This window comes from Aulonocara sp. 'chitande type north' Nkhata Bay, linkage group LG12 (assembly GCF_057382095.1).
Source record: "Aulonocara sp. 'chitande type north' Nkhata Bay isolate Kocher_YH1m ecotype deep benthic linkage group LG12, A_spYH_male_GT1.1, whole genome shotgun sequence".
NCBI lineage: Eukaryota > Metazoa > Chordata > Actinopteri > Cichliformes > Cichlidae > Aulonocara > Aulonocara sp. 'chitande type north' Nkhata Bay.
In genome coordinates, this window is record NC_141355.1 from 26,355,488 (window position 1) to 26,383,418 (window position 27,931).

At 39.2% G+C, this 27,931-nt stretch overlaps 1 protein-coding gene across 4 annotated transcripts in view; it reads right to left on the reverse strand.

The window, feature by feature from the left end:
• fancc (FA complementation group C) overlaps window positions 1-26,928 on the reverse strand; it is a 33,138-nt gene extending 6,210 nt beyond the window's left edge. For 2 of the 4 annotated variants that reach the window (XM_086314675.1, XM_086314672.1), the window contains exons 1-12: window positions 26,780-26,928; window positions 24,415-24,645; window positions 18,962-19,049; window positions 18,732-18,826; window positions 11,431-11,538; window positions 11,274-11,332; window positions 10,523-10,687; window positions 10,080-10,233; window positions 6,782-6,837; window positions 6,575-6,674; window positions 5,084-5,159; window positions 1,815-1,914 (exon numbers count right to left, since the gene is read on the reverse strand). In XM_086314675.1, coding sequence (XP_086170801.1) covers window positions 1,815-1,914; window positions 5,084-5,159; window positions 6,575-6,674; window positions 6,782-6,837; window positions 10,080-10,233; window positions 10,523-10,687; window positions 11,274-11,332; window positions 11,431-11,538; window positions 18,732-18,826; window positions 18,962-19,049; window positions 24,415-24,612 — 1,199 coding nt within the window. In that variant the 5' untranslated portion in view covers window positions 24,613-24,645; window positions 26,780-26,928. Of the gene's footprint in view, window positions 1-1,814; window positions 1,915-5,083; window positions 5,160-6,574; window positions 6,675-6,781; window positions 6,838-10,079; window positions 10,234-10,522; window positions 10,688-11,273; window positions 11,333-11,430; window positions 11,539-18,731; window positions 18,827-18,961; window positions 19,050-19,394; window positions 19,505-24,414; window positions 24,646-24,873; window positions 24,965-26,779 lie in introns of those variants that run through there. The other 2 variants (XM_086314673.1, XM_086314674.1) reach the window with 2 other exon arrangements.
• Between the last annotated feature and the right edge of the window lie 1,003 nt (window positions 26,929-27,931).

Genomic DNA, 27,931 nt, shown 5'->3' on the forward strand with positions numbered 1-27,931 from the left:
GGTGCAGTCAGCACAATCTGGAGCTGAACACTCTTAAGACTGTAGAGATGACAGTGGACTTCAGGAGACATCCCTCAACTCTGCTCCCCCTCACCATATCAGACAGCCCTGTGTCAACTGTGAAGACCTTCAAGTTCCTGGGTACAACCATCTCCCAGGACCTGAAGTGGGAGACCAACATCAACTCCATCCTCAAAAAGACCCAGCAGAGGATGTACTTCCTGAGACAACTGGGGAAGTACAGTCTTCCACAGGAGCTGCTGATCCAGTTAAGGTAATTTGGGTGGTCTGGTTCAGTTTGTTAATAGCTTGGCACTTAATCTACAACTTAGTCTCAGTTTTTCCGAGGTATTTGTGTGAATATGTACAACTTTCCCCTCTACAAAGCCTTCCCCAAAGTCCTGGTGGAAAATACAACTGCTGACTGTCAGCCTAACAATTTATACCCAGGCTGCTTTCCAAACATTGAAAAAAAGTGGCCATAAAGAAGAGAAGATGGTTTGTTTGTTGTTGTTGTTTTAAATACATGCTGTCAAACTGAGATGGCAACTGAGCAAAATTATACTAAAACAATCTGGTGTTCAGTGTAGAGCAGAAAAAAAACTCTGATAGCAGGCTGTCAACTGACTCATTAGGACTTTATGAATGAACCACAACTGAGTCCCTGCCATGGAAATTAGCACACCCCCATTGACAGGATCAATGGAAGATCAAAGCGACTTAAATGCAGATGATGCAGATCTAAGTCATTGTCTGATCTATTGATGAGCATCATAAACAACACCTCAAACTACTACATTTGTACAAAACTAGAAAACCTTCATTCAGCCATCACGATTCGTGATGGGCTCTGCGTAATTAGCAACAAGGTCTGATGTCCTTTGATGTCCAAACCAATCAGCTGATGGTTATGATCTTGAAAGGTATCAATATTCTCTGTATTTTCTCATCATTCGTAGACAAGTTCATATTGTAGGCAAGCTGCTTCTCGTTAGATTAATGTTTTATAAAAAATGAGAACCGTAAATCTAAAAGTAAAAAGAGAAAGAAGAAATATTGGCAAAGAAATTGAGATTTGGGCAGACAAAGTGGTACAACAGAGCGAACAGAGCTTCACAGCTGCAACAGCAAGAATGACTTCAAGTCAGAAGAGCGATAAGGATCTCGTTCTCAGATTTCCCTAATACCATCATTAGAGCTCTCCTCCTCATCTTCCCTCTCTCCACTTGGCTTCCAAATAGGAACAGCAGCAGCCCTCTGCAGGGCCTTGGCAGCTGCAACTTTGCTTGGAGCAACACAACACACTACTTTCCCACCGCTGGCTCCGAACAATGTTTTGGGAATTTTGCACTCAACTCCAGAATGAGGCGACAGTGGGGATAATGGGCCCTGTTAAAAACCGCAGCTGAAGGGCATCAAGTCATCCGTCTCCATCTCCACGACGTCACCTAGTTGATGTTCTTTTAATCAGAAACCTCTATTCTCTTTTTTCATGAATCCCAGACTAAATAGTCTACTTTTCTCTGTTTCGTTATATCTTTTTTCTACTCTATCCACTTCTTCTCCACTCATTTTCCCACTCACTTGTATTCTCCACAGTTCTCTCTTTCCTAAGCTAATAGCCTCTAATGAATGCTTGGAGAAGCTACGCACTCCTCCAGGACCTCTGTACTGTGAGGCAAGGGAAAAATATCTGACTAACCACCCCCTCAACAAGAGCTAATGGAAATAAGAACACCGCACAGGCATTCAGTAGGGTGGTGGAAGCAGGCACACATTAACACATTCTCTCCGCGAGCCATTCTCACTCTAACCTGGTGCTTCTGCCGTCTCCCTCCTCTTCCTCCTCTGTCAGTCTCTGTAATGAGCTGCTCAGCCAGTTCAGGTGATTTCTCCAAGCCCCCTGAGGCATCTCTGCAAGAACAGATTCAGATTTAATGACATAATGATGGCTTGTTGCACAAATAATCGCTTCTTACAATCCACTGATCCAAAGCTAACTATTAAGTCAATCTTGAACTAACCATTCAAGAATAATGAAAAATAAGTTTATTATTATTATTAGAAAAGTTATATTACTGAAATATGTGTGTGGTAAATGTAGCACTACAATAACCCAAGAATCAAAATGTGACTCCAACATTTAATTCCCCATAACACCGCAAACTGCTGCAACCAGCAATTATATTAATTATTGATTCATCTGCCAGCTATTTTCTACATTTACGGGAAAATTATTTGGTCTATTGAAAGTCAAAATACAGCAAAAATGGCACAGCAGTTTCACTGAATCCAAAAAGAGATCTTCATAGATAAATTTATTCCCTTAGTTTGAAATAGACGGATAAGAGGACCAAAACCAATAAATATTTGTATACCTTTGACAGCCTCGTTTTAGATTTGTTAAATCTTTAAATCTTATCATATTACCAGAAAAAAAGCATGTTCACATATATTAAAATAGATAATATAATTATATTTAGCTAAGATAATAGTTAAGCTTTTTATTAGTAAAATACATAAACAATCCTCCAAATATCTTGCACATTTACACTCACTGGACACTCTGTTAGGTACACCTTGCTAGTGTTGAGCTGAGAACTGCCTTCATTCTCTGTGTTACAGATACAGCAAGGTGCTGCAAACATCGCTCAGAAATTTTGGTCCATATTGACATGATCGCATCACACAATAGCTGCAGATTTTTCGCTTCAAATCACAGATGGTTCTCTCCCTTTCTACCACATCCCACAGGTGTCACGGTTCGGATGTGTGGTAGACAGGGAGTGGACCCAGATGCAAGACTCCAGAGACCAAAAGTAATCTCACAAAGGGAGCTTTATTGCTGAGCTCTTTACAGAAACACAAAGAATCACAGGCCTGAGGTAAGGAAAGGAGCAGGAAGGTAACTAATAAATCTAAAGTCATCAATAACTAAAGTAGAGACACAGATAATACAAGAGGTATCCAACACAAGGATCAGAAAACAAAACTACTGAAATTACAAAAGTAAAAACTCGAGCTCACAACTCATGGAAACTAACAAAAGGTGCTCTACTGAATTGAGATTTGGTGACTGTGGAAGAGTACAGTGCACTCACAGTCATGTTTAAAAACAAAACAAAACAACCGTTCACATTACCCTACATTACCCTGTTGGAAGCAGTCATCAGAAGCTATCAAGACTCATTAGAGCAGGCAACATTTTTACAGACTTCTGTTATCTAATTTTGGTGAGCCTGTGTGAACTGTACCCTCAGTTTCCTTTTCTTAGCTGGCAGGAATAGGACCCAGTGTGGTCCTCTGTTGCTGTAGCTCATCTGCTTAAAGGTTTGATGTTTTGTGTGTTCACAGATACTTTGGTTGTAAGGAGTGGTTATTTCAGTTACTGTTACTTTCCTATCTGCTCAAAGCAGTCTGGCAATTATCCTCTGACTCCTGGCATCAACAGGCATTTTCACCCAGAGAGTTGCTGCTCACTTGGTATTTTCTCTTTTTTGGACCAATCTCTGTAAACTCCAGAGATGGTTGTGTGGGAAAATCTCATTGGAACATTTTCTGAAATCCATATGACATCCAGAGTCCCTTAAATCAGCGGTCCCCAACCCCCGGACCGGTACCGGTCCGTGAGTCGTTTGGTACCGGGCCACGAGAGTTGAGGCTCGGGTGTGAAATTTATGGTTTTCAGGGTTTTTAATCGTTTTTTATTGTTATTTTTATCCTTAACTCTGTTTCCCTGAGTCTTTTCCCGTGTGTTATCAATAAATCTTCTTTTTTTTGGTACCGGTACTGGTTTTATTTTGTTGTATTTATCTGTGACACCTTAAAGGCCGGTCCATGAAAATATTGTCAGACATAAACCGGTCCATGGTGCAAAAAAGGTTGGGGACCGCTGCCCTAAATCACTTTTCTTCCCCATTCCGACGCTTGTTTTGAACTTCAACAGGTTGTTTTGACCATTTCTAACTGCATACCAATACCAAACAGCTGAACAGGTGTACCTGAAAAGTGGCCAATGAGTGTAATTTCAAAGCAGAAATGGCCCAACTGTGATTACTTTCTTGTGCTTTTCAGGATTCATTTTAACTGCTGTTAAAATAGTTTTTTCACATTGCATTGTAAAAAATAGATTTCCCACCGCAAACCAAATTTTTTCCACAGAAACGCAGTCCAAATGACACCTGAGGTTGACAAACAAACTTGAATAAATATTTCAAATACTTGTCAGCGTGATCCAAGTTTTTTCCCAAGGCTGTGTTTTAACAATGCAATGCTAAAATGTAATTCGTGGCTTTTTCAGAGAGGGCACGAATCATAATAAATCCTCAAATCTTCTACTTTTCTCAGTACCATTTCTATTCAGTCCCTGGTGAAAAATTGCCCTTCACCACACACACACACACACACACACACACACACACACACACACACACACACACACACACACACACACACACACACACACACACACACACACACACAGTAATAATTAACTCTGAGTTCTGGCTGGGCTCCAGCGTGTCCCTAAATGGCTCCATTCATGTAAATCATTCCTGCCTACAGGCCAGTCTGGGCACACACTGATAAGCTTACTGCTCCGTTTTGCTCCTGCACTCACCTACTGTGCATCTCTTTAATTGTAAAGATTCCCAAACACAAAAACTGTTAGCACAGTGATACACATCCAGCATAGATAATACTGATCCTTTTTGATAAGACAAATAAAAATGCTTTGTGTGTTTATGTATGATGACCCATATTTTCATTTGTTCATTTTTATAAAAAACAGGAAAACAGCTATCCCAATAACACAGGCACTGACACCTAAGCCTCCGTTTCTTTTCAAATCACCATTTTTCATGTCTGACATAAAAGGCTTCATAGTTATAAACTAACTACTATTGATTAGCAAGAACAAGACGCACAAAAGACCGTTCATTCTGCTGCAGGAAAACTGTTTACACAGTGATAAAGCGTAACTAATCACGGTCTTCTTCACAGTGATGGGTTTTGTGCATAGTGTCAGAGTGAAACATCCAAAAGCAGACGATGACGCACACAACATGTGTGTCTGCACACTGACCTGATGGCATCGTCAAGAGGGGAACCAGCAGACTTGAAGGCGACTGTGGGAAGAAGGCTTTCACAGATATGCTTGTCTGAAACAACACAAAGCACATTTTTACCTCAGCTTCATCAATGTAAATCACAGTTTCCTTCAACTCATGCATCAGTGTGCTCTGAAAGCCTGAAAAATGGCATTTTGAATGGGAGGCTGTGTAACAGTGATACAGTTGGTGCTAATGTGTAATGTAGCGTGTAATAGGTAGCGTTTTGTGCAGGGTGACTACAGCCATTAAAATCGAGGCCACTGTAAATGCACTATAGCACTGCCATCTAGTGGTTAATAGAGGTGAAAAGAAAGGAAACGCTCTACTCACAAAGCTGCATAGCAGATAATACATCATCCCTACATAGTAACACATCTGTTTTCTGGAATGGCTGACATGTAAGTGCCAGATTATTCCTTACAGTCCCACAAACTGTTTGGATGAATGCTCCCCAAACAGTGACAGAGAACATGTGTCAGCTGAGGGCTGAGAGTTTTAGCAAAAGTTGGAAAGTACACAGTGACACAGAAGTGTAAGAGCTCACAGTGGTTTCCACATTTATCTGTACAGAGTTTTTACCTGCAAACTGATGATGTGAATTCATTGTCTATGATGCAGGGGTGTGAAATGTGCTGTGTTAGGTGTGAGCAGCAGGTTCCCAGCTGGAGTTCAAGTGATAATAAAGTGGAGGATTCATCAAGTAAGTGATTTTTCCTGCAGCTCTAGAGGTAATTGCTTGTCGACTGCTGTGTTTGTGTATAACCCTCAGGTTTAAAAGTACCCTTTCTTTAGTTTCCACGCTAGATAAGAATCACTGGAGAAAATCTGCTCGACACCTACAATCCTGTGAAAGAGAAAGTTTTCACAGGACTCCATACGGCCTGCTGAAAAACTGTGATTCAGTAGCTTGTAGAATCACCTTTAGCAGCAATAAGCTGAAGTGATCATTTTCTGTATGACTTTAACAGGCTCTCACATTGTCATGGAGAAATTTAGTTCTTTTTATGACAATGCTTTAACTGAGTGAAGTTTGTGGCAAATAATTTATGCAAAACTCTCTTAAGGTCCTGTCACAATTTGACTGGACTTTGAGCAGCACCTGGACTCTCTTCTTTTCCCTTCCATTGCAGATTTTCCGCTGTGACTGAGATCCCTGTCCTGTTGCAAGCCCATATCATCACCTCTCCATCACCGTACTTGGTATGAGGTTTTGTGCTGATCTGCTGTGTTTTGTTTTTTTTTGTGCATTATGGCCAAATATCTCGATGTTGGTCTCAAATGTCCAAAGGACATTGTTGCAGTGTTGCAAGTGTTGTGGTTTGTTCAGATGCAACTTTGCGAATCCAAGCCTTTGTCAAAATGTTTTCAGAAACTAGAGATGAATAGACTGAAATAATCTATTAGTCAAATGACTGTTTGCAGTGCTGCAAGAAACAAACATGTATGCATTTATTGTAGCTGACCTGAGGCTTCAGCAGTGCCAGTTCCCTCAGGAAACACTTGGTAAAGGTTTGGACCAGAGTCTTAACAGACTCATTTCCTTCGGCTTGCTTAAGGATGTACCTGCAAAGTACACGTTCAGTAACAGCATATCACTGTAATATTCAGTAAGCACCAGAAATATATACTGACTTTCTACACAAACATAACATATTTCAGCCAGAACTCACCTAAAGATGTCATTTACAACCAAGAATATTGAGCAGTGCTGAGCACAAGCTTTAGGCTGAAACACAGAAACACACAAAAATTTAAATACTTCACAAATGCTAAAAAAATAAAAAAAATAAAAAAAATAAAAAATAAAAAACCCTACCAATCCAATCCATACAGAAATTACTGACAATAAATACCTGCTCCCATTAAACCACTTTGAATGTTTGTCCAGAATACTGACCAGAAGGTGTCACTGTTGAATCACCCAGAAACATTCTGCTTTTAAGCCTCAGTTATCCTTGTTCTCACTCTCTCCTCATTAAACACTCAGTTTACCACTCTGTCAGCCCTTCCTTCACGTACACACAAACACCCCCACACACAATTACTTTCTCATCTCCTCCTTAAATGCACTCATCATGTGTTTTGGATTTAACACATTCTTAAACGCCCCAGCACAAAAATTTAACAGCTGCACTGTTCATATTTTCTAGTCCCTAATTATCCTCCAACCCAACACCCATCTTATATAAGGACAAGCACTTCACTATGGGGGAGAAATGGCTTTATTCCTGCAAAATAATGTGCTAGTGGAATGATACAGAAGGGATGCAGATAGGAGTAAGCCTTTTAACTTATTTAATTTACACATAGCCAATTTAGAGCTACCACTTGTGTCAGTATTTTAAAAAAAATGTAGCTCACCGTTCACTGTTTGAATTAAAACACTAATAGGTTAGAACTTGATTATATAAATAGGGCGCTAAATTGCATTTCCACCAGTTTAGGCAGACTTTTAACCACACAAAGCGCCAAATTATGAGACCAATTACATTCACAGAAATAAACAGCACCGCCAAGTGTTTATGTGGTGTAATTACAACATCTTGTAACAAAGTGATTTTATTCTTAGTTTTATAACATGTGTGTTTCTTTTCTCTCCTCTCAGTTCAGAAGACACCATTAACCAGCCTGTTTGCACGGGTATGGAATTCCATAGAGTTTATGTATAACAGTGTACATCTGCATATTATGTGGGTTGCATGCCAACATGCATGCATGCATGCATGTGAACTGTCATGGTTTCCGCCTTAGTAAAAACAGATGGGACTTTTTTAGCGTCTTCCTCCATACCTTACCACTAACACTTCAAGGAGGGTCAATTACAGCACACAACAAACATTCTGTTTTTGGCAGTCAGACCCAGGAAGTGAGTGTTTATTGTTATTGGGCCTGCGCTTCTCACTGGATCACATGGGGGTGGGACAAGCCGAAATGAGGAATGTAAGAGTAATTCCATGGTTCCCATTTTTGAATGTAGTCTAAACAAGTGAGCAAAAGAGTTGAGGAGAGACGCAATCCAGTGTGCTTTTATGTCTCACGTTATTTGTATCCCGACAGAATATTACACATTGTATACTCAACATGCACGAAACACGAATCTGAATGTATATATTTGTGTGTAAGGTGATGAAAATCAGAGATCGTACAGCTCTACCAAAAGTGGAGGCACACCTTGTAAAGTACAACCCCTTTAGCAAACAGACATTAACATATACATGAATAATCTGTCCAGGGGTTCCCAAACATACAAACATGCCATTGTAAATCCGGAGCAGAGAAATAAACAGGCAAAAATTACATCCCTTATATACAAAGTTAGTTCAACTGTTTATAAAACTTTCCATCAAAGCAGTCCCTGCAAACTAAAGAGGAAGAAGCAGGAATCTAACCCAGAAGTTAGCAGACACGCACATTTTTGTGCATGCAGTGTCAGTGCATGCAAACAAGCATGTCCCTATCTAAAACTGAGAACGTGTGCTTTGCTACCTTGTTATATACACAGCTCAAGTAGACCATCACTCTGTGAAAACAAGAGTGACACAACTGACAAACTTTATCCAAGTTAACTGGAGCAAGATGACAGGTCAAATTTTGTTTCCGTCTTGAGTTTCACTGACATTTATAACTTCCACTCGGAGTGCAATCAAAGGGCTAGGTAAATAGGATGCCATTCATAACGCGCACACAAGTATTTTATTGTTGTGTACAGATGTTTGGCACAAACAATGTGTAAAAAATGTCTGCTTTAGACACACATCCAGATTCGGGTTGGCACTGTTGTATCTAATTTCAGTGTTTTTCCACAGCTTTCTCGAATTGTCTTTTTTAAGTGACACACTTAATTATTATTGTTGTCCTTACATCTCACTGAGGCTTCACTAATTTGGCAAACAAGTTTTAAATGTGGGATAAAAAAAAAGCAGCCTCTGTTGCCCCTCCTCCCAAAAAAAAAGAACACCACTCACTGCTTTTACTTTGTGAGCACTTTGCAGCAACGAGGACGTCATTTTCATCAACCAGTCATAACAATTTATAAATCAAAATCACCTCTGACTGGACATGATCTTAAGTTATATGAACTTAGGAGTGGCCAAGAACTCGAGCGACAGAGAGCTCCGTACTTACCCGGCACAGCAAAGGCTGTGTAGCACAGGCCAAATGATGTGAGATGGGGTTAAGAGCTTGCCAAATTATGTGAGACCCATGCAGCGCAAAGCCAACTGGTGTTAGCCGGGCAAGAACAGTCCATAAAGAGTCACCAAAAAAAGCAAAGGAATGTTTCCCAGAATTATGCATATTATAATCAGCAAAATTTTGCAGCAAGGCCTATATTAGAAGCAGCTAAAACTGCAGCTTAACACATAAGGAGTGTGCAATGATTTCTCATGCGAGCCCCTGTAATTCAGGGCAGATGAGTCAAAGTTTGTGCATAACAAACTAATTTAACAGCAGCAGTATATCACCAATATATGAATAAATGAGGCCAATTCATGCAGCAGTAAAACTGCAGAAAATCTCACAGTACAACAGGACAACATTCTGCACATTCTCTCCAACTCTGTCAACATAAAACAACAATATCCTTAGATACTCGTATTTCATCATAAGTTCGGCTCTTCAGATACAGCACGTATACTTTTTAAAAACTTTTTGGCACTTCTGTGACTGTCATGAACTACAATAGTATTGCCAAATTGTTGCTATAAAATGTAAATGATGGGGAAAAAAGATGAGACTTGATCTATAGCCCAGCAGACTAGTCAACAATCGTGTCAGGTACGATTTAGATGTAACTGTTTCAAATGTATTTTAAATCAGCTCCTAATTTTCAAATGTTCAAAGTTTACAATATAACTGATTGTCTGGGTTTCAAACTCAGGCTTTGATAGAGAATCATGGGTATTTTTTGACGTTTTGTACACTGCAGAATTAAGGTAGAAAATAACTAGAAAACAAACGTTTACCCACCAGCAGTGACTGTGCTACTTGTTGCTCTAGCTTCTGTGGTGTTAACCCTGTAGTTATAACAGACTGCAACAGACTGAGGACTGCTTCTTCCAGGCTGGAAAAGCTGTGATACCACAGAGATACCAAGGCCTGCTCCTCCAATGCCAAACCCTGCCTGGGAAAAGAAGAATAACTTACATCACTGGATGTATATTCCCAGCTGTGAATATTGTGTATATTGTAGATGCATGTATATCACAATCAGATAAAATTCCGGGTTACATTTGGGAAAATCCTTTCTACATCTCAACTATATGAGCCAAGAAATCGCCCTTTGTTTGCCTATGTAATGCTCCAATCTATAAAATACAACAATTAAAATGCTCAATATAGTACAGTAAATACAATGTGATAATGGACTAGGTCATAAAATATTCAGCTTCAAACCCTTAATACTTTACTACCTTGAGTAAGCAGAGGTCAAAGCATTCAGAAAGTCTTCACTGAGACCTTCTGTGACACAAGCCACCGGCCGCTGTAGCAATAGACTAATGAGAGAAGATGCCTCGGGACAAGTGACAATGGGGATGCATGCCTCTGATATATCCACAATCCTGTCACATGAACACCTACATGGAAGATAAGATAGATCTTTATTGTCACTGTTACCAGAACAATGAAACACAGTACTTTACCTCAAGTTAAACATAAACAACTCTGCTATTATCATAGAAAAGACAGAAATCCATCCAGGCTCAAGTTTTATTTTCAGTCCTCCTTTCCACACATCCTATTATTTAAAAATTCACAGTGTGTTGGATTCAAATGTGATTTTAAGTGCACACATAATTATACTAACCATTCTACAAGCTAATACTAACAACTTTGACAAAAGCTATCTATTAGTGTCCTCTAGAGTGGCAGCAGTTAGTCAAAGAGTTAGCTAATATGATGTTAAATGACTGATTACATCACCATCCCTGGATCTAAACTGTGAGGATTTGTTATTTTCTCTGCTGTATATAAATGCTAATAAATACTTTTATTAGCCTTTATTAAAGATAGTTTCAAGAAGGTTTTATATAAACTATGATGATTAATTTTTTCACCATTTTACAACATTTTCGTTAAGAAACAAAACAACCCACTGATGAAATATGAATGGCACTTATCCAGCTGGTCTACATATTTTATTTATTTATTTTTCACATTTACCTCTGACTGTTAAATAATGTGCAGCTTTGTCCAACGTTTTCCTGCAGCAGCGCCACCTTCTGAAAAGCCGGTCAAAGCACAGTTTACATATAAAGCATGTTAAATTCAATATCTTTGTATGTAATGAATGATACCAACAGAAACAAAGCAATAATACCTTTCTCAGGACTTTAAGGTGGTACTCTTTAGCTGGTACACCCGTACACTTCATTAACGCTTGTGCTGCAGTTTCATCTTCTTCTGTGGAAAGCTGACACAATACTTTCTGTGGAAGGCCAGAAAACACAATGTGAAGAAAAATATATGTACTGTATGCATACAGCCATGTGGAAAAGAAACACCCTTATGGCTTCTATAGGAATTAAGAACGCAAGTAGCAATCAGGTGCTGCTAATAAAAGATTGGTTTGGTGGTCTGCACCATTCAAATGTGTGTTTACAGAATCTTCTCGGGAACGGACATCCTTGCCAACCCACTGCTCAATACTCTGGAAAGTTCCCAAAAAGTGTAAGAGCTTGAGCTCAGGCTCTACTAGCCTTAGTTAGAATGTAAATGTTAAAGCTTATGAAAGGACAATCACAAAAAGCCTGAACAAGCATGGCTGGTTTAGAACTGCTACCAGAAGAAAGCCTTACGCCTCTAAAAAGATGGCACCATTTAGGTTTGCAAAATTTCACCTGAACAAACCACAAGCCATCTGGAACAATGTCCTTTGTATATGAGACAAAAAATAAAGATGTTAACAAAAAACATCACATTTCAGCCTAAATCTGTTATATTAACTGTGAAATACAGTGATGGACAGGTGGTGATCTGGGCTTGTTTTGCAGCCACAGAACCTGGGCACCTTGCATCAAGTCAACCATGAATTCCCCCTGTATACCAAAGTATTCAAGAATCACAGGCAGTCTGTACAACAGCTAAAGCTTGGCCCAAACTGGGTAATGGAACAAGATGGAACAAGATGATGAGACAAAACACTTGAAACAAATGGACAACAGAATGACTGAAAAAGAAAAGAATCAAGGTTTTGCAGTGGCCCAGTCAAAGCCCAGACCTCAATCCAATTGAAATGCAATGGTGGGATCTTATGAGAGCTGTGCATACACAAATGCCCACAAACCTCAATGAATTAAAGAAATGCTGTAAAGAAGAGTGGGTCAAAATTCTTCCACAATGATGTGAGAGACTGATAAAGTCCCAGAGAAATGATTACTTCAAGATTTTGCTGGTAAAGCTTGTTCTGCAAGCTCATGAATCAAAGGGTGTACTTAGTTTTTCACAGGACTGCAGAGTCCAGTGATTTTTTTTTCTTTTGACTGTACGTGCATCACAATATAACAAGACTTTGATACAATTTTCCAAACCCTAAGATCCATAACATCAAAGCTAATTAGTTACTGGAATATAGGATGACTCTACTGGCATCACATCATTTGAAACACATGAGTGGAGAAAAGGTATTCCAGTAAGTGAGACTGTATGGACAGCATATGAGCAACTTCAGAGATGAACATTCCTTCTTACAGAGGGCCTTGGTGTTTTACGAGAATTTTTTAAAAGGGGCCTCATCATACACTGATAAACTAGACTAATAAACTCAGCTGATTCTGGTCTTCAAAAAAATGCTGGTCGTAATCAAGGAACAACAGGAGGGAACACAATGCTCATAGTGTAAGGCACAATGCTACATGAGTAACTCTCAAACCGCTTTCAATAAAACAGCAAAACTGCCAAGATGTACGATTTCTCAAAATATTTAATAAATATGTCACAGCAGAAGAAGCGTTGAGACATATCGCCTTGTTTTTACTTTCAGTGTTGGCATTTAAAAACCAAAAGTGATGCCACACAGCATTCAGTGGTCTCGTGAATGATACGCTGAATTTTTGACAAAAATATTCTTCAGAATTCCTTCAGAAGTGCTTGAAAACTCAAAGATCCATAACATGAAATTAGAGATTGATTTAAACTTTAGAAATCCCCTCAACTCAACCACAGATTTGACATACTGTTGCAGGCTGGAAAGTGAGATCCAACAGAAACAGCCAAAGCCTCACATCTTCACTAGACATAGAGCTGCAGTAAAAACAGAGAAACATCTATACCACAAAGAACCAATCCCCTAAAACTACAAACAGTGTGCGCTTAACAATAGATAAGGAGAAAAGGAGACTTTGGAGCACAATTTATAAAGAAAAGAACTCAAGTGAAGCAGAAAAACAGAAACCAATGTAGGGATGCTGCAGCGTTGTTGGTGAGGATGTGTGGTTTCTTTGGCAAAGCCCTACAACACGCTAAGATGCTTACCCTCCACATAGTCGCAAAAAACAACCCAATAACTACCATCTGAGAGCCCTCAAACTCTGCACATTGAGTGCATAAAAAAAACCGATCAATCTTATCCCACCCTTGGTAAGGAGGCACAGTGAGGCTGGGGAATGAGAGGGAAGGGAGGCTGGTTAGAAGAAATATCAGAGGGACACTGGAATGCACTGCGATGGCTGCAGTTTAAAAGTCATAAGCAACCAAGTTGGCTTTGGGGACATTGACTGCCATTGCTGCCATAGAAATTATCCCTCCATAAATCTAAAATTAAAACAGAGGATGTAGAAAAATGCACAACGCAAAGGCTTGGGTTGTTTTTGATGGGTGTCTGTTAACAATTACTAAGCCATGACTGAATTCTCCCAAAACCAAAGAAAGACTGAAGTATAACCTCAGATGGTCAAAACAGCAAAGACAAAAAAAGAAGACGAAATGAAGGATAAGAGTGCAAAAAAGGCTCATTATAGAAAATAATAAAGAGAGAAGCAACTGCCCTCAAACCTGGCACAAAGACAGCTACAGGAAAGAAGCAAGAGCAATTTAAGTTTTCCACCAAAATGGCCAAATGTGTCACTTTTGACCCCATAAACCTTGTGTATATGGACATTTTAAGACATTGATTTTTGAAAGAAAATCATTTGTGTCATGTAGCCAACTCAGATTGAAAATAAAAGTTTTACAAGAAACACCCCTTTTAAATTCAGCAACTTTTATGATATAGTTTTAGCTTTTTGATTCTTTTCAATGCACTGATTCTTTTTTAGACTGAGCTTCCCTTTTGTTGACACATTGGTCATGATTTATGCTATGATAGGAAAAGAAAAACAAAATCGTTAGCAAGTAGACAAAATAACATTAATTATATTCCTTTATTCTAAATTTTAACTTTTGACTTTAAGGGAAAAGTATGACAAAGTGCTTTTGGTAATTAATTGTAATTATAAATCCACCCACCCTTCCGCTTCATCCCAAATGTGCTTTATTGGACTGAGTTTGGGAGAATTTCTAAACAAAAATTGAGACTCATCAGACCAGGCAATGTTTTTCCAATCTTCTGCTGTTCGGTTTTGATAAGCCAGTGTGAACTGTAGCCTGCGTTTCTTGCTCTTAGCTAAAAGGAGTGGCACCCGGTGCGGTCTTCTGCTGCTGTAGCTAATCTGCTTCAAGGTTTGATGTGCTGTGCGTTTAGAGATGCTCTTCTGCCCACATTGGTTATAAGAAATGTTGAGTGGTGAGTTGCTGTTGCCTTCCTACTGGATTGAAGCAGTCTGGTTATTTTCCTCTGACATCAACAAGATACTTGTCCCTAGTTTTTTGTATAGTTTTTTTTTTTTTTTAAATAAACATTTTCTCTAAACCCTACAGATGGTTGTGCAGGGAAGTCCCAGATGATTAGCAGTGTCTGAAATACTCAAACCAGCCCATCCGACTTCAAGAGCCCCATTTCCATTAGTAACTCCTCTGATTGACTCACCATGGATCGCCAAGGTTTCCAGGGTTTTCCATTAGGTTACCTGCTCGGCTGTTGTTCCAAGCGATGCGAGCAGGCACTAAAAAAACGTTGTCACACTGCATGCCACCGATTGCCATGCTATGCAGCACTGCTATGACAACGACAACGTACATTAGGTGGTACTCGATTATAATAGAAAATTGGTCAAACCAAGTAGGTACTAATGGAAAAGAGGCTTTAAATCAACCTTTCTTCCCTTTTCTGACACTGAGTTTGAACTTCAGCAGGTGGTCTACATGCCTAAAGCAATTGAGTTGATATGTGATTAACTGACGAGATATTTCTGTTAATAAGTAGCTGAATGGGTGTACCTAATAAAGTGTCAGGTGCATATTCATTTTACATGCCCAGTATTCTTGCAAGCCCTACTCATAGTTATTTCTATTAATTCTATAATTATTAATTCTGACATGAGAATGCATGTGTCTGTTGGTGGCCATTTAAAAGTCACAGTCTTTAACGCTTAGATATGTTGTTTGTGTATCAAGTAGAAAACAAACAAGCGATGAAACGATGAAAAACTCTTCCTCATAAATAAAAGGAAGAAATGGAAAAGAGAATCTCAGTCAATCGGGCAATGACACCCAAAAAGAATCAGATAAATGGAGACAAAGCTACTTTCATCTTCAAATAAAAACACATAAAAGGAGCCAGTGTTAGCCAATAATAAGAAATATGTTTTAAAAGTGAAGTAGCCACTGTGGCTCCAGGGCCAAGCTGTGGTTCACTCTGTTTGAGTCACTAAAGATAGACATCAAAGATTAAGATATCAAACGGTTCATCTTCTGTCCCTCTAATATTATACTCTCATGCTCTGCTTATCTGTCATCTCCTCAAAGCTCATGCCATGGTAGTGCAGCACTGTGTGGTCTCTCTGCAAGTACAGGATGTCGAGAAACAGACCAATTGAGTTAATGACTATCTGACATAGCCTACAGCTATAACAGGAATTCTTCAAACCCAGTCAGAACACTCAGATGTGGGGAAAAGAGGCAGACAGGGAGGGGTGAGGCAAAGACACATGGGAGAAAAGGCTGAGTACTCTTAAGTACTATCATTTTTTTAATAATAAAAATAGAAATATATGGCTACTAACATTACACACAGTAGCAGGCAGGCAAAACACACATATTAGTGCAAATACTCAAATGTGCATGCACAAACATGCACAAAAAATAATTAAATTTAAAAAAAAATAAATTAGGTGCCACTTAGCATCAGAAACTCAGCTTATTACAGAAGCAGCAAGAAAACAATGTTGGGGAGCAAGATCAGACAGGGCTAACAGAAAACAGGCTGCTTTCTGCATTCCAGGACAGTCAGCCCAACACAACACAGACACGGGGAGAGACACAGAGACAGACCATCTCTGGCCTAAAACCATACATCTGCCCTGTTCTCCCAGATGGGCCGAGTTGCGGTGAAAAGGTTTTTTTGTTCTTCCCGTTATTCCCGTCTTTTGCGGTAAATGGAAGCTCCTTTTGAGGACAAGAGAAGGACAATGAGGAGCAGCTACAGAGGTGGTTATGTTATGTTATTGTACTTTCAAGTGCTACACAGTACACAATACATGTGAACCATTTTTCTAGAAATGACCTCAGTGAACCCAGCACTGGCTGTCAGTGCAGCTACTACCAAACCATCATGAACAAGCATTACATTACTTTGAAAATACAATGGAAAAACTGGAAAAACTAACCAAGTTGTCTCTAGATTAATTTATGGTTTTATTTACAGTATGGGAAAAAATCTGTAGCCACCCCTAATTTATATTACTTTACTAGGAAAAGCCTCCACCATGTTTTACAGATGGCTGTAAACCACTGAACCTCTCTCCTGACCTCCTTCGTACATAATGACAATGATTTCAACTACCTCAAGAATGGCTTCTTGACAGCCAGCCATCCACTAACACTCTTCAGTTGGGGTCCTTTGTGTCAGGTCTTTGCTAGCTGAGTTTTTTCACCTTTCTTAAAAACATGACTTTTTAGATACTGTTCATCTGCTACAGAAAGTTTTTTAGGCCTGCCACTTTCTGTCCTCCACTCCTCCAGTGTAATCTGATTTTTTTACAATGCACAATACACTGACATATGCATGTGTGATAGGGTGATAGTAAATAAATGAATAAATAAATAGGTTTTTCTAGCTGTTCGTGTAGACGGCACCAGTTCATTCTTTAAGTTACAACTGTTGTAACTGTAACTGAGCGGTTATATCTTCACCATCTATCCATTTTTATTAACCCCTTATCTAAACTGGCTCAAAGTCATGAGGGAGCTGGGGCCTACTCCAGCTGTCATCAGGCTAGAGGTGAGCTACACCCAGGACAGGTCATCTCTCCTATCTAATCATAAACGAGTCTTATTGTTATTTGAGAAAGTAATATTAATCTTCATATCTTAGTATAGTTCACGTACACCTATGTACACAACCACAATGCACACATGCACTCTGCTTCTCCTCTTGCAGGTCAAAGACCCTCTGGCAAAATTTAAAGTTTACTTCCAAGACACTGTTCCAATTAAAAGGATGTTTTATTAGATGAGAAATTAATCCAAGTAATACTAACACACAGATAATCTGGCAAAAATGTGAATGTTCCACATTGTTTATCATAAGCCATCTGTGTGAACCCTCTCAAAGTTGAACACCACAGAATCTTTTCTTCCCTCTGTTCCCGTTCCCTCCTTTGTATGTGCGCCCTGAGAACACACAGTTAGCAGGATCCGCTAACTATAATATGAAGGCTGATCCTCCTCTGGTGACAAGAGGCAGTAAAACAGTCCATTTTGATTTGCTTTCAAAATATGTTTTACAGTTTGGGGCACAAAAGCTTAGGCAAACAGAGATCCAATCTACGACATTCATCATCCATGTCCAATTGGAGAGGAAAGAGAGAGCTGGCCATCAAACTCCTATTAAAAGTATATTAGACTGAAAATCTCTTCAGCAGCCCGAAGGCAGTCAAAGAGAGATTCTTTTATGAGTATTTGCTAAAAGAATGATCTGTAACAGCCAAATAATCTGTATGTCAACTCGGTCCAGAACGAATTAGAACATGAATAGCAAACACACCAGGTTTTAATATGATGGCAATAGGAAGGAAAATGCCTAAATGTTATAAAGGCATAAAAACAACTAGTACAATATCAGAATTTTATAGTTCCTTTCGCCTCTATTTTTTCCAGGATTCCTTTTTTGTGATAGATATCTACTCACAGTAGAACTATAACACATATAGTACATGCCACAAGTTTCTATATTAAGTCAACTTGTGAAGTGAACTTGAGAATTTTGGCTTCAGACACGAATTACATCTTCACTGCATATTCAAGTGAAACCATCTTTGTTCCCCTTTGTGTAATATATTTTGTGTCTTTTTCTGACATTCTCACAATAAAATATATCAGGTCACCAGGTCTTAGTGAATATGCTGCAATTATCACTGATAATCACTAAACTTATATGACATAAACAGTCACAGATATACTGAAAAAAAGCACTGAGCCATATACAAAACTGTGACCATCTTCAAAATATATCAAAAGTCAGACCAACTTTTATTAGTAACCTGAATGAGCCACTGATAAAGATTTAAAATGCTAAGTGCGTACCCGTATCCACTGGTTGGCTTTTTTCTCCACAGCATTGCTTGGACGCTCTGAGTACAGTCCCCAAAGACACCCAAGCAGCAGCCCTCTGCTTGTATCTGCAAAAAAATACACCACCACATAACGCATTATACACCATGCGAGAATGATTACCATCATTATTACTTTTATCTGTTTTGGGGCTGTGAAACCCACTAGCGATTGAGTGAAAGTTGTCCAGAAGCTCCACTCACCACACACGGTGACATAAGGATTCCAGCACAGCTGACCCAAAAGCTGGCCTAAGAAGGGCAGCCTCTTCATGGTTTCTGTTGTTGAGCTCTTAGAGGCAGAAAGAGGGAGAGAAAAAAAAGACTTTATACTGTACGTGTTTTTCATTTTCAATACTCTCTTACTTCTGGGAAGGTACATGCAGAAATATGTTTCTAATAGGATGGAAATATGACACAAATGGAAGAAGGACAACAAAGGAAATATCTTTTCATTGTTTCACTGTATTACAGATGTTTGCACCTCGTCACCTGTTTCATTTATCCTTTTAACCTAGCAACACTTTGTCATAACATTAAACATTAGAAGAATCTTATAATCACAATCCTTCCTAATTAGAACTGAGCTGAGTAACAGACACATCAACAGCTGTACAGTATACTGCTCACGCATCACCTTGTTTCCTTTGTTATGGTCATGTCACAACTCCTTCCATAGACTCAACAGTGATAGATACAGAAAACAGAACACATTGCAAAACAGGGCTCTGGTCAAGGGTGCGATACCTGTAAGGGTTTAAGAATAACAGACCATGTGATATAGTTCACCTCACAGCCAATTAAAACATCCAGAGATGTTTGGAGCAACAGCAGATGCTGCTTTTGAACTGGAATGACTTTTACACTTGACTTCTTATAACTTTAATTTCTATCCATTTTCATTTAATGGAATATCAAAAAACACTGCCGATACCCTCATATGAACAATAATAAAGCAGAGCTTGTCCCAGTACTTATCTTTTAAGGCCAGAACTAGTTTTACAACTTCTACAAATGGCTCTTTAACAATATCCAGACCTAACTTATAGTTTAGCAAAATATAAATATATCTGTCACAAATTTAATTCATTCTAGTTTTACCTTTGCTAGCAAAAGGCAGAATTTTCATTCAAACTGGAGACTGAGGCTTTGAGCTTAGATTTGGAAAAGAAAATACATATAAATAAACAGGTGTACGCTTCTTTTGTTGTTTTAACTTATTATTTTATGGGTTTACTACATCAACATGATTGCCCGCACTGCGACATGCAGAAAACAGATCAAAGAGATGACGCATGACTTAAATTTACAAGCATGTCTGCACATGTGAGCAGGAATCATGTTTACGTGCATGTGCAAAATTTCTTATTATTCAGCCCATATTAACAGACTATATCATACATTTAACCTCTGGGCTAATTTAACTCTACAGCAAGTCTTTACAGCAGAAAAATCCCACACAGTGATTCTGACATATGCCAGATGTAATTGAAGCAGCGTGCTGTTGCCTAATCAAAGACAATTGCTCTTACTTCACTCCCATGTAGGGCTGAAATAATTTGTTTATTGGAGAAGCTGAATGACAAACAATTAATCTGGAAAACAGATCAACAGGCAGTTAGAGATGTTTACTAGGGTTCTGTTCAAATCTAAAACTCTGAGTAAAAATGTGTGTGGAAATGCAATAGACAATCAAACAGAAGTACAGATGGTGGTAGACACAAGGTGCACTCGAGAAATTCTACTTTCTGTTTTTTGCATGACTTTAGTTTCCAGCTTTTACAGGAAAAAAGACAATTGGAACAAAGTGATTATTGTTCCAATTGTCCAATTAACAATTACCCGCTTTTTTGTTTTGTCTTGTGATATAAATCCGGCCCAAGTTCACTTTGCGGTAGGTTGTTGCATGTGAGGTCTACATCATTTTTTCTCTGGTGAATTAATTTTAGAGTTCAAAGAAATCCGCTGTTGAAAATCTGTTTATTCTAAAGTCATTGACTAACCTTGTAGAGCAAAGTCTCCTATTGAACATGCCTGGGACATGCCGGGTCAATGTGTGCATCAGATACAGCCACAACTAGGGTTATGCCATATCACACTGTCCGCAATAAATGGTAACTGGCCTGTACTTGTAAAGTGCTTTACTTAGTCCCTAAGGACCCCAAAGAGCTTTACACTACATTCAGTCATTCACTCATTCACACACACATTCACACACTGGTGTGAATGTGTACAAATGTTTACATGACTAAAAAAGTGTGATATTACGATATCAAGAATTCAATTCAATTGTATTTATAGCACCAAATCAAAACAACGGCCGCCTCACGGGGGCAGCCATATGCCGCGACCAGTTGGGGTGAGGGGAGGAAGACAGGACAAGAGACATGCTGTGGATTATTAAGAAGAAGAAGAAGGTTTACGTTTCTTAGCGTACAAAACAACATGAAAAAACCAGCCATGTCTGAAAGTGAGAGCCGAGTGCAGCCTCCAATGAATTAAGTTAATAGGGAGCTACTTTGAAATCTTCCAACAAACAGCAATGCTTTGTGAGGAGGGGGGAAAAGCAGCTGGTGATATACGACCCAAAAGAAAACAAATAGGAACAAAAAACTATCTTGGTATTTTAAGAAAAATAAATCTGCACATTTAAAAAACACACCACCCTGGTTTTTTTTGTTGTTGTTTTTTTAAATCAACAGCACATAAGAGCAGTTACTAATACTGCTGCATATTATTTTACAGTGAACAGTAAGCAGTAAAAAAAGAGAAAATGAACGTTTCTTTCGAAGCCATTATGCATCAATAGTGCTCTTTCCACCAGAATCAATCAGAAAACAAATGCAGAAGTTTCAAAGCAGGTGGGGGGAGGAAAAAAATGAGGCAGCATCAGGCTGATGCGTTTAAAAGGATCACCAGACTGTCAAGGAGACCGAGTTGACTCATTCAAGGGGATGAGATCAACATTAATGGGAAGCATGATGATAATAGGCCAATCAGAGTTTCTATAAAACCCCAACTATGCCTAACAAAACCAGCAACGCCATGTGAAACTCAGCCTCTCACACACACTTAGCCTTACCATCAGCTCAACAACCCATGGCAAATGTTGTCTGTGGGCATATGCATGAGCCTTTGCATGCTGCTGGTGCAACTAAAAAGGAATGCTCATTTACAATAGAAACAGCACCATACTCTGTGACTGCACTGACTGAATTCCCACAAGAATAAGCCATCATGAACAAAGTAATTATCTAAGACTACCAAAGCAAGAATCAGCATCAAAGCCTTGTCAACCATGTCCCTAATTGTGAAGTGGGTTTGCATCCATGTGTCTTGTTTTGATTAGGGACAGACATCTCAGATAGAAGTGACTGATTATGTACAAGCGAAACAGCCAATGGGACAAGTTTATAGAGAAGTGAGGTAACACTTTTGTCCCTGACATCATTGATCCACAGTCGCAATAGCCTTGACAATAAATACCAAAGTTGCTATGTTGATCACATAAATATACACTCACCAGGCACTTTATTAAGTTCACCTTGCTAGAACCAGATTGAACCTGTTTATGCATTCAGAACTCCATTATGAGACTCAGCAAGGTGTTTCAGAGATTGAACATGGTAGCATACAGCTATTAACACAGATTTTTTGGCTACACATTCATAATGAAAGTCTCCTGTTTCCAAAAGTGCTCCATTAAATTGAGATCCTGTAACTGTAGAGACTATTTGAGTGCAATAAACTCATCATCATGTTCAAGAAACCAGGTTGAGGTGATTTGAGCTTTTTAAAATCAGGCTGGAAAGCACCCTTCAAAGGATGGGTGGCCATAAAGGGATGGACAGGGTCAGCAACGATATATAACATATATAAAATAACAATGCCAAGAAAATATCCACCACACATCTGTTGCTAGGTTTGGACTTCAGCACATCTCTTTGACCATGCCTACATTCCTAAATGCACTGAGTGGCTGCTATATCATAGATATGATACCTATTATTTTATATTGTGATAAATTACATACTTGTGTTTACAAGTACACCCAACAACATCCTCCCTTCATGTTACTTTAGTGGTCCAGGATTTTCTGATCAACTCCTTTGAGGAGTGATGTAATAATGCATCTGTAGTGTAGCAGGCATGTTTAAAAGAGGACTTGTACAACAGATAGCAGGTGCACATATTTAAACACTTGACATTTGAGGTGAATATGATCGCTTATTTTCTTGTTCAGGGATAAAATAAAACAATGAATATACTGTATGACGCTAGAGCCAAAATTCGGCTTGGCATAAAGATTAGAAATAGGGGAATGCAGCTAGCTGAGCACCCTCCAAAATTCACCCAAATCCCAGCTCAGCAGCTGATTAATCTCATTCATCCTTTCTAAAATGTAGGAGCAAAATAGCAACATCACAGTGATGGATACAGTCACACTAGCTGTTAAGGTAATTAACCCGTCTTCTGGCTGCAGCTCCAGATGGATAGAGATGACAGCAGCAGTGGTCTTCTCATCCAAGATCTCGATAAGTGAAAACGCATACCTCCTAAAATGCAACTATTCCATTATGCAAGGCAACATCCTCCACTGTTCTAATCAAGTGTAAACCTGGAAATTAACAATAACTTGGAGTATTTTTCATCTCAGACCATAAGCCACAAGAAAGTTGTTAAGTCATCAAGGGATGTAAAATGCTGCCAAGAAGCAGGCTATCCTCAGCTGGTCTTTTATGAGCCAACTGCCAGTAAAACGGATTTCAAGCCAATTAAGCTATACCATTCTCTCTCTTTGAATCAGTGCCATCATTCTACACACACTGACACCTCGGCATGACATATACCCAGAATAATGTTAACGGAAAAGAAGAAAGACAGAGAAAAATATCTATAAAAATATGGGGCTAACCCCAAAACCAACAGGGAAGAAGAAAGACAGGCAGACATGGGACTGTTTCTGACTATTATCAAAGTGTTGCGGTAAAACATATGGAGTACATAGCATCACAAATTAGATCCTGAAAGGACACTATGACTCATGAGAGGACTCCTTTTGCAAGAAAAGTGGGTCACAAGAACCCGTGAGAGGAGAAAAAGCTGGAACGAGGCAAAATGACCATATAGAAACACCGAAATCTCACAGCGGCCATCCTGTCCCCTTCCCAAATTTGCTGAACCTGATACTGGGATACATTAGGTTAGCACTGGAGGTCCCAGTGCGGCTATTACCTGACTAACTCAACATCGCAGTGCTGCCAGCCAGACATACACAGCCTGTCCACAGCACAGAGCAGCTTCTGTTAGCGGGCTCCTAACGATGGACTCATGTTCATGCCCTGGCTCTAAAAGGGAGTGAACTCGCATACGGGGCGTGATTTTTAAACTAACTTAGCGCTTCGTTATTCAGATGGCTGCTTGGCTGTTCAACCTAGCTGATTAATTGTTCTGTTCTATTTCATCAGATAAGGCATTTGGAGCCCATTAAGCACACCTCTTAAAATATACAGAGCATTAAATCAGACTGAACAAGCATCTAAGAAGTCTGGTGTAGGAACAAGACCATCCACATTTGTCAGAAACATACACCTCAGGCTTATACCTGCAGCTTGACAAAGTTTACATGGGCCCCACTGTACACTTTTTGTGCTTACCATGCTGTTCACTTGTGTAAGAAGCTGGTGGAGGAAATCCCTAAGTCTGCTCATATGTAGGCAGGTGTCTTTCTGCGTGTCCGGACTGTCAGCCTGGCCCCATGCCACTGCTTTGTCCAGCCAGAACTGCATCTCCTGGTCATTCAGCAATGGCTCTTCAGTTTGCAGGGGCTGGCTCAGTGGCTGCTGCTCAGACATTTGGCTGCTGGTCAATGAAAATTTACTGAGGAGCTAAGAGTGGAAAGATAAACAAAAAAAAAAGGTAAAATCCAAATATTACACAGAGAGTATCTTATAATTTGTTCTTTATCATTTTTATTGGTACTTTCATTTATATACTATTTTTACATTTATGATCTTGACTTTGTGCAATGATTTAAAGCATATTAGCAGAATCTCTAAATGTTTTAAAGAAATTCTGTTTTGTATTGTGGAACTGGGCCACCCAAGACACTTAACCTGTAAACAGTGTTGAACACGGAAACTCCTTTGAAACCAGAACCTTCTTGCTGTGAGGCAACAGTGCTAACCACCACACCAACGTGCTGCCCTGTATTGAAAACATTAATCCAAATATATCAGTTAATAATTTCAATCTGCCAATGTTATTGCTGTGCTCTTCTTTAATATGTGTTCCAAAACTTTGTAGCACAGGTGGCACAGGGGGATAATCCAATAACAAGCTGAATTTACAACAAGCAGAAAATAAATTGAGGCAAATCCGATTATGATAACCTCTCGGCGATCAGGCCTACTTGCACACACATTCATGACAACCTACTGAAAAATAAACAGCACATTCTTCACCTTTTATGAAGACGGGGAGAGAAAAAACGTGTGTGGGGTGTGTGTGTGTGTGTGTGTGTGAGGATGTGTTTCGTGTCTGTAAATAGCCTGCTGAGAATGGTGTGTGTATTTGTTGTTTTTTGCTATAATGACGGGTCTGCGTGGGACACCACAGAGTTGTGTTTTATGATCACGTCGTTACACACGATTTGTTTAATGTCTTGCCATCATCTCTGCTGGAAAGCCCCTATGGCTCGCTGCTGTGAATATATAAATACTCATTTTCAGGCAGGAAAAAACCCAGACCAAATTAGGAACAAACACCCCTTGTTGACTTGTGTCTAAGGGGCTCCATTTTTCAGTACAGTAGAATTGAAAAAGAACTACGTGCTTAATAACTAAAAGTAATGATGTCACCCACAATTTCTATCACACAGGCAGCTACCTGTGCACAGGAACATGCTAAAAACTGTGGTCACACAAAGTTGTTGGTCCAAATGCATGTCAGAAGAAATATGTACATGCACAAGCACACTCGTCAGCAGCTCTGGTGTTGGCTGAACACATTTTGGAGCAGGAACGAGATGTGACTGGTCAAATATTTTCTTTGAAGATTTGTTAAACTAAGCTTGTGGACTTTGGGTTACTCTGCGTTTGCTGTTCCAATTATGAGATTGTTGACATTATTTCAGTATAATCAAATCAGTCAAACATCACTTCTGGCAAATTTACTTCTGTATGCTCAAGTATGTCATATTTAAAAACACTTGGAATAACTGAGAAGGGCTGTCACAATATTAGTCTTGTTAAAGAGTTTAGAATAACAAAGTAATGCATTTATTCATTTTAACCAGTGTAGACAAAGCAACAAGGGCCATGGAGTAACTTAATAAGTGGAAAATTATGTGAATTATATGCTATTACTTTCACCTCACCAACTGCAAAATGTTCAACTGTGCAAAAAGGCTTATTAGTTGGGTTGCAACAAAGCATTCTCATACTTAATATATTAGCTAGCAAAACATCTTCATTCATCTGTAATTCGCAAAGAATTTCTACAAAAGGGCCATGCTTTTTTTGCAGCTGAAAACTAAGTGGAAACCAAAGAGAGTTTGGTACTGACAATCCATTAATCTAATTTTAATTTCAGCAACACATCGCTACTTCCCAAAGTGATCTATTAATAATAATAATAATTAAACCACCAAAATCATTAAATTTATTGTAAAACACAAAATAAAGGCAGGTACTCCCCCAAATTGAGCTGTACCTGTCAGTTTCCAAACACAGAAGCTCAACGGCTTGAATGCAGTAACTACGCCACACCACATGATGTCAGTATTTCTGCCGCTCTGCACTTAGGTACACATGCTGAAACATTGTCACTTCAGTGTTAACACACAGAATAACTTCGAATTACAACTCCTATGCCAATCGGTTTCATACTGCTGCATGAGCCCAGCGCTGATTTTCTTCCTTCGTAGCCCGCAACTCCTGGTATTTCAGCTGTTCGCTAATTAACTAAACCACTCTACAGTTACACGTCAATTTGCTCCTGTAGTTTCAAATTACGACTTGCCTGTAAATGAGACGTATAGCCATTAGACTAAAATCTCCACGGAGCAGAAGTCAACTGTATCCAATCATTCTTTATGACTTCGGAGAAGAAGGAAAGCTATTTGTGACTCGATGAAAACAAACTGAACTTCCCTCTTCAACCGGGGTTCCGCGTATGGAAGAAGACAATTGGCTGGGCTCGACGTCACCCGCGAACTTCCTCTCCGCACTGCCAGGTGGGAAATTGAGTCATATGGCTGAACGCTAAAATATTATCTGATAATGGCCTCGGCACACTGCAAAGACTGAAGTATGAGCAATGTTCCCTCTAATTTTTCACGTGTCTGAGCGAACACACAAACTCCCTGAGCGGTCCCTTGGACCACTGTAAGCAACATTAGACGTGTGCACTGTGGTCACGCCAGCATCGAATCCATCCAAGTTACATGGTTTATTAATATAACCAAATTACAGCCTTCACATTTATGTTAGACTTCTTTTAATTAACTGCTTTAGCCCACTTAGAATGAAAAAAAAAATCTTGTTCATGACCTGTGCAGTATATTAACACTATTGGAAGTAAAAATAACATGAAGTCCAATTTTGAAAACACAACTTTCTTTTCTTTTCTTTTTTTTTTTTTTATAAAGCTCTGACTTGTATTATGAGTATGAGTCTGTGGTCTCGGAGAGAGTCCTGTAACTCTCTGTCTGCAAAATACAGTATATAATGACCAATGTTGGGCAATTAATTATATAGTTACTTCTTCAAAACAAAGTTTTTTGCAGCTGTTTACCTAAAAATGCAGCCAAGGCGTTTTTTGTTTTTTTAAAATAAACATTTCAAACTATTTACAGAACAATCAGGTGTTCTGCATCAAATTTGCCACACAAATTATTTGTGCCACTCCAACAAATAATTTCTGTCCACTATGAGATAAAGGAGAACAACAACAAAAAAAAACTGGTATAAAGTCCACACTTTTTCCATCAATTGTCCTGATCGCATCTCCAATGGTTGTACACGTTGTCGTTAACGTGGCTTCACTCCACATCAGCCGCTTTGCTAGCTAAAACACCGGCGTTGGCACATAAGGACGCTGTCATAGCCTGTCAATGATGTTGATTAGCTGCATAGATGTGAATGTGAATCGCATTATTGGCTGGACTATGGG